The following is a 20,261-nucleotide window of genomic DNA, read 5'->3' on the forward strand; positions in this document are numbered from 1 at the left end:
GCCTGGTGATTTATTGTTCCGCATTGAATTAATTGCGAATAAGCACTCTTTTTCTGTAACTTCGGTTTCAAGCACCATACTTTGCTCTGGGGTCAAGCGAGGCGGGGAAAGGCTTGCGAGATGAGCAGCGATTTGTTTAGTATTCCAATTTGTGCGATTTGGCTCATATAGTTCCTGGTAAAAGTTTGCTAGTTCCGCTATTATTGCCGATTGGTTTGTTATTTCCCGGTTATCGCTTTTAAGTCTAAAGATAGTATTTTTCTCTCTGCGTATTCTTTCCAGGTTTAGGAAGTATTTTGTGCTTCTTTCTCCCTTCTCGGTCCAAAGCGCCCTACTCCTCACGATTGCGCCCATGGTCCGCTTTTCTACTAAGGTATTAAGCATGTTCTTTTGAGCTTCCCTTTGTTGTAAAAGTTCCGTCGACGGGTTGATTATACTCGTTATTTCGGATTCCGTTTTTTTAATTTTATTTTCAATCTCTTTTTGTTCAGCTTTAAGAGCTCGTGTCTTTTCCGCGCAAAATTTGATTGTTACTCCTCTCAGATGGCATTTTAACGCATCCCACCTCAGCGTCGGCTTAAACTGTTGCGGGGGGTTAAATGTACAAAATTCTTTAATTTCTGCCTTAATCATTTTTATGTGGCGAACATCAGATAACACAGTCGAGTTCAGTTTCCAAGTACCCCTACCTCGTGGGTTAGGATCAAGCATAACCTCAAATGTAGCGACGCAATGATCTGACTTTACGCCGGGAACTATGGACGCAGCACGCAGTTTTGATAGGACGAGTTTGGAGACTAAAAAGTAATCAATTCTACTAGCGGCGTATGGGTTGTTTTGGATGCGCGTGAAAACCTTTAGACCAGGATTATTAAATCTGAGTGGGTCTGAAAGGTTATGAGCAGTCATATTGGTTGTTAAAACGCGGTGGGAGTTTTTGTTTCGAAGGGTTGGGATGTTTCTGTCTAGCGCAGGATTTATCGTTACATTGAAATCTCCTCCTATTATAGTAGCTCCGGTATATTGGGTAATAAGCAGCTTTTGAAATAGGTCCTCGAAAAACTGAGGTTCATCCCTATTGGGGCCGTATATGTTTGTGATGGTTAATATCGTGCCGTTAATCTTTATCGTTGCCATTAACCACCGTCCGATAGGATCCGCAGCGTGGGTAAGCACTTCATATGACAGTCTTTTGTTAAAGAGTATTGCTACCCCCCTACTGTTATTGGTACCGTTGGCCCACAGAATTTCCCCTTGCCATTCCATTTCCCAAAGTTTTTGTTTCTCTCTCGAGCAATGCGTTTCTTGTAAAAAAGTTATACAGTATCGTTTGTTTTGTAAATAGCGAAAAATAGTTTTACGTTTTTTATCATTTCTTAGACCAGCTACATTAAAGGTTGCAAAATTTACAGTCATTGGAAAGTTGTTATTAAAGTTTTCTAACACCAATATCAACATCGTATTCATATTCAAAGCCACAGCTACATTTAAATGGTGCTTGCGGTTCTATTTCTTTGATATACCTTTTTCCGCAATCGCAGTGGATTAGGCGACATTTGCATTTAGCGTTAGTGCAAGCTTTACTTAAGGGTTTACCAAGAAGAACGTTAAATTGGTTGCATTTACAATGTGTGGAGTACCTTTGGCAGTTCGCACATTCGTATGTTCCATCTTCCAATCTGTATTCTGGTTGTATCGTTTTACAGCACGGCATCAATAGCATAGTTTCCTTGCATACTGGGCATGCAGTTGATTCACTATCGAAGCTTGTGAGGAATAGGTCGCTTCCACAGCACACTTTGGATATCAAAAATTCGTTGCTGCAGCTCCAGCAGAAGTAGCTTTCGGTTTGTTCTGTGGTGAGTCCTTCCATATTGCACTTTGGGCAGTTTACCGGTAGTTTTTTTTTCACTGACGCTAGCCGACTTGACTCTAGTGTTTCTTTGGTCATCAGGGCTGGGATAAGCTCTCTTGATTCGAGCAGCGGTTGTTTCGCTCTCCATAGCAGTTGACGCCTCCTGCGAGTCACGCGCTACCTGCGGCAGCGTGCTGGCGTTTTTATCTCTGACGTCAGGTAGCCTCGCACTGGCTGTCGGAGTATTCCGCTTCAGGCCGGACTCTTGCTCGAGCGTGGCAGTTTCGAGACGAGGGAAGTCGCTTTTTCTCTGTTTGCAGTCTGCTTGTTTGTGACCTGGTTTTGAGCAATATTTGCATGTAATCTTTTGGCCAAAGTATGAGACATAAAACTCAAGATTGTTAACTACGATATAACTGGGAATCGGGTTTTTTTCCACATCTTCTCTTTTCATTGTTATGTATCTGACTCCGGTCTTGAACCCATCTTTATCTATTTTGTGAGTGCTTTTAATTGGTTTGCCATATTCCTTTTCAATGTGTTCCAGCAGCGTTTTCTCAGGAAAGGGTATTGGAACCCATCCTATTACTACATTTACAATGTCGGATTCGTACAGTCGAAGGCCGTAAATTTCGTTTACTGTCGTTAACTTTTCGAACAGATCCAGAACATTCTGCCTGGTAACACAGGTGACATCCACTTTGTTACCTTTCATTGCTGCAATGCCAGCTATTCTGTTTTTTGTAAAACCTGCTTCTTTTAACAGAAATATTATCTCGCTTCTTGACATTAGCTTGTTCGTTCTAAACATAAGGCATGTTGGTCTTTTAAACACTATTCCTGGTGTATTAGCTGCCACCATCTGAGCGAAGCTGGCCCTTTCAGGTGCTGCCCTTGCGGACAACCGTCCGCTAGCCATACTAAACGTGAATGAGTTTAATTACCGTGAAGGGCGAGAGTCTAGCTTGTTGTGGCGAGCGCCAGCTCGCGGAAAAAGAAATCGAGCGCATGTTATGCGAAGGGATAATTGAACCCAGTCAAAGCCCTTGGTCGTCTCCCATTGTACTGGTCACAAAAAAAGACGGCACTCAGCGGTTTTGTGTGGACTTTAGGAAGCTTAACGCTGTCACGAAAAAAGATGCCTATCCTTTACCTAACATAGAAGAGATGTTAGAGGTGTTGGGAGGGTCACAGTGGTTTTCCACACTGGATCTAGCTAGTGGGTACTGGCAAGTCGAAATGGACCCTGTAGACAAAGAGAAAACGGCGTTTTCATTAGCCGGGAAGGGTCACTTTCAATTTAAGGTAATGTGCTTTGGGTTGACTAATGCTCCTGCCACTTTTGAGCGTTTAATGGAACGGGTGTTAGCTGGTTTATTGTTTAACTCTTGTGTTGTATATATTGATGATATTGTTTGTTTTTCTCCTGGTTTTAGTACTGCCTTACATGAGCTGGAGGTAGTGTTCCGTTGCCTTCGTGCTGCAGGCTTGAAGCTTAATCCGAAGAAGTGCACTTTTCTCTCCCGGAGGACCAAATATTTGGGCCACATAGTTGGACACGACGGAGTGCGCTGCGACCCGGAGAAGACGAGAGCGGTTGGTGAGTGGCCGAGGCCCCATAATGTCAAAGAGTTGCGCAGCTTTTTGGGCTTTGCTTCCTATTACCGCCGTTTTATTCGAGGATTCGCCTCTATTTCGGCTCCCTTAACAGCACTGACGCACAAGAACGTCCGGTTTGCTTGGTCGTCCGCGTGCCAATCTTCGTTTGACGAGTTAAAGTCGGTTTTGACAAATGCTCCAGTGTTGGCATATCCTTTACGTGAGGCAAGGTTCACCTTAGACACAGACGCCAGTGACACTGGCGTTGGGGGAGTACTTGCTCAAAGCGTGGACGGTAAGGAAAAAGTAGTTGCTTACTGTAGCTCCACGTTAAGCAAGACCGAACGTCACTATTGCACCACGTTTCGGGAGTTGTTAGCTGTGGTAAAGTGTATTAAGAAGTTTCGCCATTATTTGTGGGGAAGAGAATTTACACTACGCACTGACCACGCTTCCTTAAAATGGCTGCTGACTATGAAAAACCCGGAGGGTATGTTGGCCCGGTGGCTCTCGGTTTTGGGCACCTACCAATTTCAGGTTGAACATAGGCCGGGGAGGCAGCATGTAAATGCGGACGGGTTGTCTAGGCAACGCTGTAAACGGGACGCCTGTCTTGATTGCGACAACGCTAAAAGCGAGGCGGTGGTTTCGGTATTGCAAACGCAGTCTCGCCGACCGAGCGAGCAATACGCCTCTGGTTGGCTCGAACAATGGTCTCTCGATGAGCTGCGTCGCTGGCAGAATGAGGATCCGTCGATTTCTCTTATATTGAGGCACAAAAGTTGCAGCCAACACGCGCCGGATACTTCGCAAATGGCGTTGCACGATACAACTCTTTCTTATATAAGGCAATGGGATCTACTAGAGGTACATCAGGGCTTGTTATATCGCGTGTGGAGACCAGACAATAACTTTGATTCCCCAGTGTTAGTGCTGGTCGCCCCACAAGGTTTACGAAGGGAAATCTTTCACCATTTACACGAACTCAGAACGGGTGGTCATTTTGGGATCACTCGAACTTTATACGCCATACGTCGTCGGTTTTATTGGCCGGGATTAGCGGAAGACGTTAAACAATGGTGTAGATGGTGTATTCCGTGTTCTCGACGCAAACCAACCCATGGCCGACCGCATCGTCCACTAGTGCAAAACATTTCATGCGGCCCTATGGAACGAGTAGCTATAGATTTTCTCGGCCCGTTACCTCGAACAAAGAATGGGAATCAATACATTTTGGTTGTTGTGGATTATTTCACAAAATGGACCGAAGCTTTTGCTTTGCCGAATCAGTTAGCGACTACCACGGCCGAAACCCTGGTGACACAATTCTTTTTAAGGTTTGGTTTTCCAAAAGTCTTACACTCGGACCAGGGTAGAGATTTTGAATCGCACGTTTTTCAAGAGATGTGCCGTTTGTTAAACATCCGGAAAACCCGATGCACGCCGTATCGACCACAGTCCGACGGTCTTGTGGAAAGGTTTAATCGTACCCTTTTACAAATGTTGTCTACTTGCGTAAATGATTACCACGACGATTGGGATAGTCACCTACCTTACCTTTGTTTAGCTTACAGGTGTTCACGCCATGAATCTACCAAGTTTTCACCAAACAAACTGATGTTGGGAAGAGAAACGACTCTGCCGTTAGAGCTGATGGTTGGGTCGCCACCAGGGTCGCGAACGTTTCGGTGCCACACGGGGTTTGTCCAGGACATGCAGTACACCCTGACAAACTCGTTCGAAGAAGCGCATCGATCGTTAAAGAAATCCGCCGTTCGCCAAAAGCGCAACTACGACCGCAACATGCAAGTGGTAGAACCGTTTACAGTCGGGGATTGGGTTTGGTATTTTTACCCTCCGGCAGCTAGAAGAAAACTGGGACATGGGTGGATTGGCCCCTATTTAGTGCGACAACAGCTCAATAATGAACTATTTGTGATACAAGGCTCGGCTACCGCGCGTCTTAAAGTAATACATGCCGACAATCTTCGCAAATATGAAGCCGAACATTTACCGGAGGACTGGACGCGTGAACGCGACGCTGTGAACGTTGGACAGCAGAGAAGTGATGCGCGTACACCACCACAAGAACGGACAGAGACCGGCGATCGGTCGAGTGCTGAGATGCTGCCCGGTGGCGATGTTGGAGCAAATGACAATGTTTCCCTGTTTGGTCGAGTTCGTCGTCCACCGCGACGTTTAACCTATGATGTGTATTAGTGTATTATTGGTGTAATTTCATTTTGTGTGTTATTCGTTTGGGGACAAACGTGTTTAAGTGGGGGGGAGTGTGATGAATTCTTATAGTTGTGTATTTATTTTATGTCTTAGCTGTGTATTTCCTCTATTCAGAGCGCGATTTATGTTTTATTCTATGTCTATGTTAAGTTACAGAGCGTGAGTTAATTGCTATTACCGCATTCCCTCGTTTACGCATTCCTTCGTTTACCGCATTCCTTCGTTTTACATTATTGGCACATTCCTGTATTTTGCGTGCTGCTGTTGATTGGTTAATTGCGTGGGCGTGACGTTGCATTTTATAGTTTAAGAATAAAGTCAGTTGCTTGTGGTTGAGTTCGTGAGCGGTCTTACTTTTGTCTAAAGAAGAAAACGCTACAATACAATATCACAACGCAACTGTGGGGATTTTTTTGGCTTTGCCCTATCGTGCCCAAAAACCTAAACAGCTTGAATTAACAGGAAAGTGCGACGATCTCGAAGCAGACGTGTCACTGCGTTTAGTGTCCATGTTGTAATAAAGCGTTTATTGGCCTATAACATTGTTAAATAAACTACAATAGTTTATTATTTTAGAATAGTGAGAATGAATTTTATTTTGTTAATATCTCTGCTGTGCTTTGGGTTATTTCAAGGCAGTGCGGCTTATTTCACAACAGTCGACGCACACGCTGAAGAATGTTTTTTCGACAAAGTTACAGGAGGAACTAAAATGGGGTTGATGTTTGAGGTTGCTGAAGGAGGGTTCTTGGATATTGATGTTGAGGTAATAATTGAAAAATACATTTTTAAACATTGGCTGAACGTGGGTCATTCATGATGGGTCATGGGTTTTCCATTTACGGCGACTATCGTCATTATTTTGTAAGATCGATGTACCAAGGGTATTTTTATCTGTCAGTATGCTTCTCCATACGTCACAATTCGTTTTTTTCTGATGAAATTATTCGTTATTATAGTAAAGCTATACGTCTTTGCCTCCAATTTTATATTGAAATTTATATTGAAAAAGTTAACAAAGGAAAGTTGGTAGTCTGTTTAATGTTATAATATTCTTAATGTTAAATAAAGTTTGCTCATGTTTATTATTCATTGTTTGTTTTGCCATTTCACAGATTGCATGTGAATGGAATCGCCGGTAGTTTTTTAACAGTATTGTATTACAGTATGATATTTTATATATTATAAAGGTTACTGGCCCAGATGGCAAGCAGATATACAAAGGAACAAAAGAGTCCAATGGAAAATACACATGGAATGCACACATGGATGGAACATATAAGTTTTGCTTCAGCAACAAAATGTCAACAATGACACCAAAGATTGTGATGTTTAGTATTGATATCGGTGAACCTGCTAAGCCTACTGCTGCTGGAGAAGAAGCAGATGGTAATGTTCTTATCTCACATCAGTTTTTTAACAAATTAATATGCTTAATTTGGATTGTGGAGCGAATGTTATCAAGATGATGTGCATGATTTGCAGCATGCTCCAAAAACTAAATAACCGCTTATTTGCTATTCAAAAGTTTAACAATGCGTATAAAAAGCTATGCCCATAAAATTTTTATATCCCTATTTTAGCCAATTTTTCAGTCAATGTCCTTTTTAACCATAACAATCTTATTTTTTTGTAATATATCCAGATATAATGGAACTGTGTCTGTGATAATGTCTGAGTAACACAGTTTTTATTTATTAACAGAACAACAAAATAAGTTAGAAGGCATGATCAATGAGTTATCTGTTGCCATGACTGGTGTGAAACATGAACAAGAATACATGGAAGTCAGAGAGAGAATACATAGATCCAGTAAGTTGATGTTAAACAATTGTGTTAAATGTTAAACATTTTCATAACAGAACCATATTAATTTTTCTACTGTTGAATGTAATGTTCTGTTCATAAAACTCCTAAAGTAGTCCAAATTTTTAATAAAGACGTAATATTTTTTTTATTCTAAATATTGTGTACACTTTTGTTAACATATGTTTTTTACAGTAAATGACAGCACCAACTCAAGAGTTGTCTTGTGGGCTTTTTTCGAGTCTCTGATTCTGGTTGCAATGACACTTGGACAAGTTTATTATCTTAAGAGATTCTTTGAAGTCAGGCGTGTAATCTAAAAAGTAAATTTTAGCAACATTTTTATTCAAAACCGTATTGCAATATCCTTGGTGTGGGAGGACTTGGTTACCCGCGACAACACTTTTAGGTCATTGAAATTTGCTTGAGTCAATACCTCCCTTCACTGTATAATAGAAAATATGATGCATTTTATTTGCAATTTTGCCAATAATAAAAACTTAAGTTAAAAATATAACATTTGCCTTAAATAAGAGGTGTTGGTACAATATGGGCTGAGATTGTTTGTTTTTCTAATTCTGTGTCTGCAATCGTTTTGAGTATTGTATTGTGAGTGGAATAAAAAGGTTTTCAAGAAGAGATTCGTTTGTGATTTGTGGTAATGAGAAGTCACCACGTCTATAGCAAGAGAAAGTTCCTACATTTATAGACAACAGCATAGTATTTTACTAAGAAAAAAAGGAACTCTATTTTATTAAACAGTGAACTGGAATAGAGTGTTACAGATGCATAACACTCTGCACAGACTCTACTGTACTAAGCCTTCCTGCACGTCTGTGCATTTATTATACTGATTTCCTATTTCCTTTCTATCCAAGTATTAAAGCTGACGTGTGTAAGGAAGTATTAGTATGGCCAGTAATCTTTATCATTTAAAAATGAATTTATATGTAATTAGAACTGAACTTTCATTGACACAAATAAACACACTAATGTTAAATTTATAAAAGAACTAAAATCTATCTAATATTAAAAGTGGTTAATAATTTTTGATAATCGATTTAGTAGTTTGATTACAAAATGATGGATAAACCTGTACCATGGTAACTACTAACCAGAATATTTTATGTAGATCAAATTATGCATTGTGTGTTTCAAGAACTTACCTTAAAAAGTTTATGTACTGTTATGTTTGTAGTAAAACTGACCAGAAGATTAAATACACCACTATTTAATCACATAATAGTCAAACGGTGTTCTTTACAACTTCGTGCCTAATTAAACAGTGACAACAATTTTAAATCAAGCAAGGAAAAATCGTATTAGTTTCCCGCTTCTATTCTACATTACTTCTTTATTGCAACTTTACACAAAACAATACAAAAATACGATTGAACTTATGTCAAGATCTTAACACACAAATATGACAGTGAAGCTTGAAATAAAATAAAGCAATAATCCTGCAAAGTCAATTGGTAATTTATATTCTTTTACTATTAAAGTTACCTTCACATGTTTATAAAAGTAAATGTTTAGATTGTCCATGTTATAAAGTTGCATATAAATGTGCAGCTTACTCGAACAAAGATATTCGAAATCTAAACTAGTTGATTTTTATAATAAATATTGAATTAAAAAGAATGTATCTAACTTAAATCATCATTGATTTAGCTTAAGTAAAATGTAAATTAGGCTGTTGCTTTTGATCGGTTGCGTTTTGCGAACCATTCAGCACTTTTGTCATTTTGCACAGCTTCATCAAGCAGCTTGTCCCCGTTAGGATCGGTCTGAAAGTGTAACAACAAGATAGTGAAAGAACATTTATATATTTTTTCTGTTCTTTCAATAGCGTGTTTTAACAACTTTTACCGTTACTACCCATCTTTCCACTTTTGTAAACTCTCCTGTGCTTTGTTGTTGTAAATTAAGAGATGAAATAAATTTTATTTATTTAAAATAATCAATGATAGGCTAGCATTAGAATGTTGGTATGATATTTCATACGCGTGCATGAACCTATGTGTGTATTGTTATTCCTTCAAGGCTAACAATTGTGACCCATACCGGGCCACTAGGTTGGGGCAAATGCTGTCAAATGTCCTGCCCAAACATACACACACAAACACATCCACATTGGTGGGATTATTGTGCATTGAACCCGACATAGTGGACATATAAGTTATCTATATAATCACTGTGCCATAATACTATTAAAGCAACAGCATTGGAGAAATATCGCAGGAAAGAATTTAAATAGCCGTTGCACATATAATATTTATATGATGATATTGGGCACCTTATGAAACTGTGAAAAAATACTTTTGGGATAGTGGTTAAAGTGCTCGTCTTTAGTTCAGAATACATAGAGGTTAGACACTCGACCCTGCTACCATTGTGGTTGTGGGGCGTATGTGACATTAAAGCAAGACACTTAATGACCATTATCAATTTTGGGTTGTCTAAATTATAAGCCATATATACAAAAATAAATAAAAATTCTAAAATATAATCACCTACAAAGTTACATACGTAATAACCTAAATGAGGTGTATCAAGCATATCAACACTGTAACAACTCCCAATACCTTGCCATGTAAAAATATTAAGATTTGTTCATTCAATTTTTACCTTGGAAAGTTGACGAAAAGCTTCATCTCCAACAAAGCAGATTTCATGTCCATCAGGATCAGCGAGAATCACAACTTCAACTGTTGCTTTACCGGGAGTATCGAGACTCACAAGCTCTGTTAGAATTGTGTGGTCACCTGACCTGGCTGCTTGTTGAATCGCCGGAAGCTATTTATATAAAAATAAAACTTTGGTTTAACTATCAGTATCAGCAATTGGTCTAATCTTTTTAAAGCCAGTATATTGTAATTTACTCTTTTGGTAATAAAACAAATATTATATGGCTACATTAAAATTCTACCTAAAATAAAAAACAATTCTTAGCATAAATTTTCAGATAAAAATTTTGTTTAACTTACTCAATTTTTTTTGTTAATAAAACAGAAAAAAGTTGTGTAAGTTTTTTTGTATATCTTCGTTGTCACACAGCAATAACTGCAATTAGGATTTAAAACATGGATATAAACATACAAGCCATTCTACATTCACAACAAACAACTTGCATTTTTTCATCTGTAAAAAAGGTAAACAGTAACAACCTGTTCTCTGGGACAAGCAATTGCAACTCTTCCAAATGCTTTCTTATGATCGACGACACACCCGATATCATGGAGACCAACTTTAGCTTGTTCTTTACAGAAACCAAGTGTTGCTTCTTTATCGGATTGTTCAAACACTGTCATCCCCGCTATTTTGGTCCAGTATTCTAAATTTATAAAAAAAATATATTAATTAATTACCCGATGTTGACATGCACAAAAGAAAAATAAAGCTCTGCCGCCGCCGGTCGGATGTCAAAAAGTTGCTACAGAAATAAATTACTAGAAGAGCTATATTAGATTTGTTATTAACTTAAAAAACAAAAAAGTAAAACTGAGCAGTTTATTTTTAAAACGTTATTATTGCCTAGTCATAGGGTGTACCAAATGAAAGGACCATGGTTTTAACAATGTTTAAAAAAAATCGAAAAAAATTTAATTTAATTGGAACAAAAATGTTATTCTATTTACACAATCAGCACAACAAATACTAAACGGAATTTAAAAAAAAAAATAAATGGCCTTGACTGCCTTATTGCATACCGATCGATCGAGATAGGTTAGACGAAGCTAAAGTCACTTTTTGCACTGGGTCTGCAAAAAAATAAACTGATTAAACTCTTTAGAAACGAGATATATTTTAACAAATTATCTGTTTTGGACGGACTGTTTTTAGTTTTTTGGTTGATGTCATTAAATTTTGAAAGACATAGAAATCAAATAAAATATATTTTCTTTGGCACCAAAGCAGAATGCTTGTTACTAAATAGTAGGGATTCACACATGGATTCATTGCAACAATTTACACAATTATTTGCGTCATAATAGCAATGGAGTGAATGGACATATTAATTACTTACCCTGTAAAACTTTGAAAACACTACACATTATGTAACTGATAACCTAATAAAAAGTACTATAAATAGTTCAATCAACCATACAGCATAGGGCCTCTATTATTTCAACATGTTACAACTCGTACTCAATTACCAATATCTGTGATCACTAACCTGATGCAGTTTGTTGTTTATCCTCCAGCACAAACTTATACCCACCAGGTGCTTCAGTTTCATATAAAGAATCTGTTACTTTATTTACCAGCCAATCATTCTTTTTGCAGTTTTCTACGATGGTGGAGCTACCAATAGTTAGACCCTACATAAAGAATTGTTTAAAACATGAACAACTATCATTATCCAGCAATCTTTATATAATCTGTGTGCCGTCGTGGCTGATTCTAACCCAGAGGTAATGGAAGGCTTGTCACTGCTACCATCGTGGACGTATGTGTCTTTAAGCAAGACACTTAAAGGTAATTACTCCAACCCAGTGGTCACTAATACGTTTTCCAAATTTTCGGCCACACATAAAAAAAAAATATTCACCCACAATGTAACATACATTGTAACTCGTAAGCTGGCTCGAGGTGTATGAAACAGAACACTCGTGTTATAACGACTGTCGTTTTCCGGGTTCATAAGGATAAATGTGTCAGATTCACTCATTGAATACCCACCATAAAGTCATTGCCCAAGGGATAATCTCCAATTCCATAGTTATAAGTAAGTTCACACACAAAGTGATTATCCTCATCCCCATACCCTATCATTGTCTTGCTCCACTTCCCATCATACGGTCTGCTTACGAGAAAAAGCTTACAATTTTATTTTAAACTGAAATGACAATTGCGAATGAATGCCAGTCACTTTGGAAATCAAAGTTGGCTATTCAAATGCTTCTTAAAACTTTTCCAACAGCAAATATATTTAGGTACTTTTGCTTTAGATCCCATTTGAGCAACTTGATCCATTTAATATATAAAATATAGCTATACAAATTTTATTTTTTCTTTGGTATAATGCATTAATATTTACTGAAACAATCTGATTCTAAAAGAAAGATGAATTGTGTGGATGACAGTTCATCTTTTTAAGTAAAATTTGAAAACGTGCTCAGGCAGGTGAAAATTTTCGCAAAAAAAAAGATGCTGATTATTTTGACAGAAAGTCTTTACATGCACATCGCAACCCCTTAGAATTTTGAGTCGTCCCTATCTGGGGTTGCGCTTCACAGTTTGGAACCACGACCAGTGCCCAACCATCACACTAATTTATACTGTCAGGTCAAACAGAATTTAGAACAAGTAAAAGCACTTATGGTATGTCACACAAAAAATTTTTGCAGTTTTTTTGCAAATTATTAACAATTTAAACATAACAATTTAAACAAACATAACAATTTATTTAAACATAACAATTTAAAATTTAAACATAACAATTTAACAATTTAAACGTTCATTAATATTTGTATAAAGTTATTAATTTATTTACCCGTTGCAAGTTGCTTTACAGCCCTCTTCAAATTCTTCATGCCGCAAAACCTTTGCCAAAAAGGTAAAGTTAACATTGCATAAAAGATACTTACTAAAGTTAAGAAACTGTTATAGATATAGTTATTGAATGCCTTAAAAAAGTAAAAGGATCTTTTAGGTCACAGGGGCTTAAATTATACAAATTAATAGTATAAAAATTAAATTTCATCAATTTCCGCTCATTAAATTTGGGCGATTAAAAAAAATTAAAAAAACACTAACTAAAATAAGGATACTTTAGTTTAGGCAACATGCCTTCATTCCAAGAATATCTCGATAGAACTTAATGGTCTTGTTGCGATCTCCGATCTTGAAAACAAAGTGTAAAGTTCTTCTACCCGACATTTTACCAAATTAAGTTAAACCTCACCAAGTCAGCTAATAAAAGCATAAATTTGTTAAAAGTTGATTATAACGAAAATGATGTCCTTTTAACAAACAAAATAAAAGGAAACATATGTATGTAACTGTAATGTTGGCAACTAAACTAAATTACTTTAGATATCATTAAATAAATTTTACAGTATACTTTCTTTTTTGCGTTTAATTTTTTTTTGCTTTGTGTTCATTCTACCCGACAATTTTCTCAAAATTTCTCGCATTGAGTTTTTTCTTTGATACGGTATTTCACTATTGTTTAATGCAAAAGTTGCATCTCCTATTTTCTTAATTAAAACTTCAGCGGATGTGTGCTCATCAATATTTTCACATTGAGTTTTTAAATCTTCAACCACAGATTTAATTTGTGAACACAGATCTAATGCATTACATGCCTTCTTCCCAACCACACAAGTTAAAATTGTTTTTGCTTTTCCTTGTCTTCTACATTTTGTGATGACAAAATTCATAACACCTGGTGTATTTCTCACAACATGATCCAAAGTCCGCCGGTCATCAATACCTTCAGTTTTAAATTGATTTTCCAGTTGACGTATTAATTCGTCTTCCACATTCCCAGCCAGTTCTATATTTAACTGATCCAAACTGACTTTAAGTTTTAAAATTGCATGATTCGGAATAATCTTTCTGCATGTATCTTTTAGCATTTGCTTTGCAGAATGAGTTCGAATCAGCGTAAGTTCATATTCTTCATTTTGTTCGACAGTAACCAAATTACCTGAACAGAGCTGAAGAAAATCAACATTCAAATCCGTTGTTGTAATTTCATGCAGAAACCAACCATCTAAGTTAATAACATTAACAACAGGGAAAACACGTCCATGTAAATATATGGAACCAATATTGGAGAATTTTCCATGAAATGGCTGACTAAGATTTGTTTTATCCAGCAGCAAAAATAAGTTTTCAACATTACCCTTTAACAGATTGAGTTCTGTATGCATAACACCTTCATCATTTACAATACCACAAAGCTTTGCTGAAACAGGGGCAATGGTAAATTGATGATCACCTAATCGTTTTGCAGAATTAACACAAACTGTTGGTTTAAATTTCTGTTTTAAGAAACTATGAATTAAACTTGACCTATCTTCTTCATTATCAAGAAAACTAAATGATTTCTTGTTCAAGTTTTTCTCACTTGATTGTTTTTGAAATGAATCTACAGCCATCATATTAAAATTTAGCTTTTCCTGACTGAGGAATGGCAACATGCGCTTGAGTGGATAACCATTTTGTAATCTTAGTTTATGAGCAACTTCTGGCGGGAACTCATTTCCTGCCAAGTTCTTTATAGTTTTCCTGACAATCAAGTCACCCCGATCCAATGTTCTGTAAAAAGCCATCTCTGACTCTTTAATAACTTCCATAACTTCATCCTGCTTCAATTCAACTTCTGGGAAAGCGCAGCTTAACGATTCAACCACAGTAGGCAACAAAGTGTAAAGAAAAGGTCTTGGGGTTTGCAGCTTTTCAATCCCAGCTAAAACAGCTCTTCTCAAAACTTTCCGAAGAATAAGTTCTCGACCCGTAGGTCCAGGATAGATTCCATCTGAAATTGCAACAGTCAACATCCGAATATGATCACTTATCATTCGGTATGCTGCATCTATACCATTTGTATCTTCCTCTCCCACTCTTCCTTTATAAGGACCCACTTTGGAAATTTCCTCAATTGCTGATAAAATGGGTACAAATAAGTCTGTGTCATAGTTTGACTGTTTCTGTTGCATGACGGCAGTGATCCTTTCCAATCCCATTCCAGAATCAACATGGCAAACATTTAAAGGCTCCAACTGACTTATAGAAACCTTATTAAATTGCATAAAAACTATATTCCAAATTTCAACAACATCCGAAAGCGATTTGTTAACTTGCTCAGGTACATGTCGATTCCCAATCCTGTCATAATGGATTTCCGTACAAGGCCCACATGGTCCAGTCTCACCCATCTCCCAGAAATTATCCGTGGATCCAAATGGTAAAATTCTATTGTGATTCACACCAATTGACTTCCAAATTTCTCGGGTGTCATAATCTGGTTTTAAATTGTTAAGCGGACAACCGTTGAAATATGTCACATACAACCTATCTGGTGAAAGATTTAACACCTCAGTTAACAATAACCAGGCCATCTTACATGCATCTTCCTTAAAGTAATCACCAAATGACCAGGATCCAAGCATTTCAAAAAATGTGTGGTGTGTTAAATCGTGGCCAACATCATTTAAATCGTTGTGTTTTCCTCCAGCACGAATACACTTTTGACTATTTACTGCACGTCTAACATTGGTAAACAAACTTTTTTTCCTCTGTTCTCCTAGTAGTACTGGTTTGAACTGGTTCATTCCAGCATTGACAAATAGAAGTGAAGGATCTTCAGGTGTGTAAACTTTTGATGAAGGAATAAATTTATGATCTCTTCTTTCAAAAAAATTGATAAAAATCTCTCGTAGTTCTTTGGAGGAATAGTTATGTAATTTTGAAGTCAGTACAGTGCAGGGGAAATGCGATGTATTAAGTCTGTATCCAAACCGGGTAAGCAACATGGTATACTTAACACATGCTACTGCTAGTAAAGTTAACAGTGCTTGTGACTTGTTATGTATCCTCCCGCTAGCTTACAGAAACAACTCTGCTTTGGTATGGCTCTATGGCTGACAAAAATAAAAAAGAATAGAACGCACATCTCTAATGTCGGTAAAGAAGAGAGCATGATACACTCTCTCTTTTTCACGACTCGTTCCCGTTTACTATTAGTAGTCAATGGAAACCAGGGCGTTTTATGTAGTTTTCCCTCGTTTTTTTTGACTTAATTTAAGTTTATAGGGAAAAATAAATATTTTCAAACATATATATATTTCTAACAAACCGTTTGTTTGAACGTTTTTATTTGCTGTTGATAGTGTTGATTTGTAGCGGTATGTCTCCTAATTCGGTTTATAATGCGAAAGTGTTTTTATATGTGGTGTGTGACGTCACAAATACGCCACGTAACATTGCTGGCGGCCATTTTTATCTATCCTTTTCCGTCACCTCGCAGCTTAATGCAACAGTGCCTGACCTACCTTGATATTCACTAAAGTTTGATCCAAATATATGTATTTATTTTGTATCGTTATTATTGTCCTGCTGTAACGTCCACTGCTGAAAGTGGACTTTGTCCAAGAAATGTGTTTGTTTTGGTTCACATAAGTTTATGCCAGGAAAATATGTTAAAATACAGATTGTTTCATAATCCATACAGAGTACTCTATCTTATATTTCCATATAGCCTACATTTGGTTCCTTGTCGTTCAAACCGGAGTCCGTATATACTCTGGTTCAAACTAATGGAATCATTACTCAACTTAATTCGTAGACGGTTTACCTAGAAAACCAGAATAATTTTTAACTAGTTAGTTAAATGAATGTATTATCCTCGCGTGTCCGAAAAACAACAGCCCTAATTTTTTTAAGCGCAACACAGTTTTATCAACACGCTCAGGTCAAACAAATTATGTTAGTTTTAATTGTAATTTTGCTTCGAATTTGTATATGCCGCCGCTAGATGTCGACCACCTGCATTTTCATGCCATAGGAATGGCTGCATTTCCAAGCAAAGCAGTAAGTAGTATTGTATGTTGCTCATTGGGGTAATCTTGAATTGAAAGAATTCGTCAGAAAGTGCCTTTCGCAGAAAAATAAATCACGATGAAAACCGTATTATTGACGGTGAACCTTACATTACTGTCATCACGGCCCTCTAGGGATATCTCTACCAGGCTGTGCTGTCACCGATTTGCGCATTTTGTCAAAGTTCTTAAACAAATACGCATTTGTACAGACAGAAGTGTTAGGAATTGATGAACCGTCATCATTTTGCATACACCTCTGTCAACAGACGCGTATCCTAATGGGATGATGTCTATTATAAGGTGCTGCACACTCAAAAACTATAAAAATCATTTCAATATGGAGCCCGCGTTGATTTCAATCTAATAACAAGCAGGCCTTATGCCCCCTCTATATATCTAAACTTGGCGTATCTCCAATAACAGAAAGCGCACTGGGTAACAACCTTTTGCTCTCCATCATTGATGTTTTAGTTCTTTAAAGACAACATGAACTTTGAACACATCAGAGTCCGTATATAAACACCGGGACACACATTGATTCAAAAAGTTATAATATAAGTAAGTTACCATACGAAGTTGTCTACAGTCGTACAAACTCCACTAACCTCTGATATTAATATAATACCAATGTCACGAACCATACTTCGTAGATTTTCGGCCTATTTTCATTCTCGCTATAAACTAAACATCAGAAGCACTTCTGGTTACACTTTCGACCCTTAAGCTTCGTTATACTCATGACCATCTAGAATACTCTCTGCGGAGTGCCAGTAGCGCCTCGGCCTGCGTAATAGCACCCGGTACAATTATACTAGTCGGAACGAATATATCACGACACCGGCGACGGCCGCCGGCTGGAGCGGTTCTGGGAGGTGGCGCTGCTGGCGTCACTTCACTTCAATCGAATTTCGACATATCATTCGGCATGTTGACAACGTTTGTACGCGACCTTTGTTTCGCTTTCGTTGAATCAAAGATTGGAAGGTAACTTGAAGACGTTTGGCGAAAACCAGCATTGCGAATCAACGACAAGTGTTTTGTTCTACAGTCGGTCATCCTGGGTGCTAGTGAAAAATCTTTCCCCAACGTTATCTGCTAACCTTTATACTCATTAACTCTTAATTAAGAACTTGATTGAAAAAACGAAAGCAATTTTATTCAATCTTTAACACTTTCCACCATAATAATAAATAAATAACTAATTAATGTTGTTCTAATTATTTTAATACGTGCTTATTCTTTAGAACTTTGCCCTCTTGTTTTCGTATTTGGCAATTAGCATCACTGTTTGGTTTTTGTCAAAATTACGTTTTAGTGCTTCAGCAGAATTCTAGCAGAATTTTAGTGATTAAATTTAACAGAATATTTCTGTTGCTAAAATGCCGAAGATAATTTCGAAAAGTGTTGTATGTACGGACTCTCAAGATCAAGAGACTTACGGAGAGAAGCCGCTCTACACTTACTATTGTTTGTGTGGTCAGATGGTTTTGATATTGGACTGCGTGTTAGAACGATTGCCTCTGCGTAGACGTGACAAAGCGCGTGTTATTGACAAGAGCAAGCACGCACATCGAATAAGCAACGTTGAAGCAGCCGAGACAGTTTACATTCGATGGAAAGAAGGAATTGAGTTACAGTTTCGTGAAAGCTGCAAGCGATGTAGTTTGCCTTTGTACTACAGACACAAAGAAGCTGAAAACAATGTTCGGTTCATTTTTAAGGGAGCGTTGGTCGCTGAAAGCGAAAGCTCATTTAAAACAAACGTTTATAAACAGATGGATAAACCCAAAGAGATCAAACTGGTAAAACACACCAAAAATATGGGCAAGTTTAGTTCTGTTACCGTTTCTACAATGGATGAAGACGAAGATGCTCTGGAGGCGAGAGAGATCGCCGACAGCTATGCTGCCAATGCTAAAGTTATTGAGAAGCAGTTGGAGAGAAAAGGAATGACCGGAAAGCGAAAGATCATGGGAGCACCCGTGGATGTGAGGGTGAAAAAGACAAAAGGAACACTTATCGATAATTGAGAGTTTGGTTGCAACTCAAATGTATCTCCCAGTCTGCAGAATATGGCAGCGACAATCAAGTCTTGCATGTGCAAGATAGTTATTTTTCACGGGCACGGATGCTATCATAAAAAATTCAGTGGGTTTGAACCTGAGACAACTTAGACAAGCGGATTACCCAAAACTTGCACCTGTTCTTTACTACATGTGAAACTACATTAAAAAACTCTATATTTGTTATATACAATCATTTATTTAATGAATTTGCTAATATTGTTTTATGTTAATATTTTGTTAAGCTATATCTGGTTTTAGGATTGTAGGAATTTTATAGTGTGTTGGATTTTCGTAAAAACAAGACGCTTCAGTGAGATATCGAGAACAATGGGAAGAGAGGATAGAATGAGAATTCACAATGTTCCTTACATCAATCCAATGTTAATGCAACACAATCTTGCGACAGCGGAATATTGTCGGACCTCAATTGCCGCACTGAGTGGTGTTACTGCTGGTATCTTAGGCTTAACAGGCCTTTATGGTTTTGCATTTTATGTGTTTTGTGCGCTTTCTCTATTTGCTGGACTTGTCGTTAAAGCAGGAACGAAAAAGTCAGATGCGAGAAAATACTTCATGACGAGGAAGCAGCTTCTTCTAAGTGGACAAATTGGAGCTCTGTTTACTTATATTTTATTTTGGACTTTTTTATATGGAATGGTTCATGTATATTGAATGATTTGTAAAAAATCAAACATCCAAAATGGGCAGTATGAATGGTATTGCAATAAGTTATATTGTTGATGGCAATGGTTGAGCGACTGTTTTAAAGCATTAAAAATTCAATAATTACCAACAAAATATTTTGCAATTTTTTTTTCGAAAAAATTAAACTTGCCACCGTCCAATAATTATATTTCATTATAACTCCCAACAAAGATGGTACACCAATATTATGTCACAATTTTCTCTTGTAATACATTATTGACGCCAAATGACGCCTAACCGTTATTTACCATCAATGTTGTTAATAAAATGTAATATTTAACCCATCTGTTACTTGTTATATATATTTTTCTTCTTTATGGGTGAGGTCCTTCCTTGTCAAGGACCTGGGATTAAGGCCAGATTTGGCCCATTACCCCCAACACCAGGAAAGCCCATTTAAGGCTTTTGTGCGACAGGTGCCTTGACACCTCATCGCAC

At 37.5% G+C, this 20,261-nt stretch overlaps 4 protein-coding genes and 1 pseudogene across 6 annotated transcripts; 2 read left to right on the forward strand and 3 right to left on the reverse strand.

Annotated features, from left to right (window-relative positions):
• Window positions 1-1,429: 1,429 nt before the first annotated feature.
• On the reverse strand, window positions 1,430-3,167 carry LOC149728177 (uncharacterized; annotated as a pseudogene).
• A 3,032-nt stretch (window positions 3,168-6,199) lies between these two features.
• LOC149728178 (transmembrane emp24 domain-containing protein 2-like) lies at window positions 6,200-8,137 on the forward strand. The gene is made up of 4 exons (XM_089888858.1): window positions 6,200-6,458; window positions 6,883-7,081; window positions 7,397-7,504; window positions 7,694-8,137. Exons 1-4 carry the CDS (start codon window positions 6,279-6,281, stop codon window positions 7,816-7,818), a joined length of 612 nt encoding a protein of 203 aa, XP_089744984.1. The 5' UTR covers window positions 6,200-6,278; the 3' UTR covers window positions 7,819-8,137.
• Window positions 8,138-8,793: 656 nt separating this feature from the next.
• Window positions 8,794-13,448, reverse strand: LOC149728179 (glyoxalase domain-containing protein 4-like). 3 transcript variants are annotated; one of them, XM_089888855.1, is made up of 8 exons: window positions 13,292-13,448; window positions 12,996-13,045; window positions 12,182-12,305; window positions 11,676-11,820; window positions 11,209-11,259; window positions 10,666-10,832; window positions 10,127-10,294; window positions 8,794-9,285 (listed from the first exon to the last, which is right to left on the reverse strand). In XM_089888855.1, the coding sequence occupies exons 1-8, from the start codon at window positions 13,379-13,381 to the stop codon at window positions 9,187-9,189; spliced, it is 894 nt and encodes a 297-aa protein (XP_089744981.1). In that variant the 5' UTR covers window positions 13,382-13,448; the 3' UTR covers window positions 8,794-9,186. The 3 variants fall into 3 exon arrangements, with proteins under 3 accessions (XP_089744981.1, XP_089744982.1, XP_089744983.1); XM_089888856.1 differs by having other exon boundaries at window positions 12,182-12,302; window positions 13,292-13,443; XM_089888857.1 differs by lacking the exon at window positions 8,794-9,285 and adding an exon at window positions 9,292-9,407 and having other exon boundaries at window positions 13,292-13,424.
• LOC149728180 (alanine--tRNA ligase, cytoplasmic-like) lies at window positions 13,415-16,097 on the reverse strand. The gene has a single exon (XM_089888853.1). It carries the CDS (start codon window positions 15,982-15,984, stop codon window positions 13,555-13,557), a length of 2,430 nt encoding a protein of 809 aa, XP_089744979.1. The 5' UTR covers window positions 15,985-16,097; the 3' UTR covers window positions 13,415-13,554.
• Window positions 16,098-18,339: 2,242 nt separating this feature from the next.
• LOC149728181 (STING ER exit protein-like) lies at window positions 18,340-20,107 on the forward strand. The gene has a single exon (XM_089888719.1). It carries the CDS (start codon window positions 18,432-18,434, stop codon window positions 19,080-19,082), a length of 651 nt encoding a protein of 216 aa, XP_089744845.1. The 5' UTR covers window positions 18,340-18,431; the 3' UTR covers window positions 19,083-20,107.
• Window positions 20,108-20,261: the final 154 nt, after the last annotated feature.

The sequence above is a fragment of the Ciona robusta genome, chromosome 11, assembly GCF_009617815.1.
Source record: "Ciona robusta chromosome 11, ASM961781v2".
In the NCBI taxonomy this organism is placed as follows: Eukaryota; Metazoa; Chordata; class Ascidiacea; order Phlebobranchia; family Cionidae; genus Ciona; species Ciona robusta.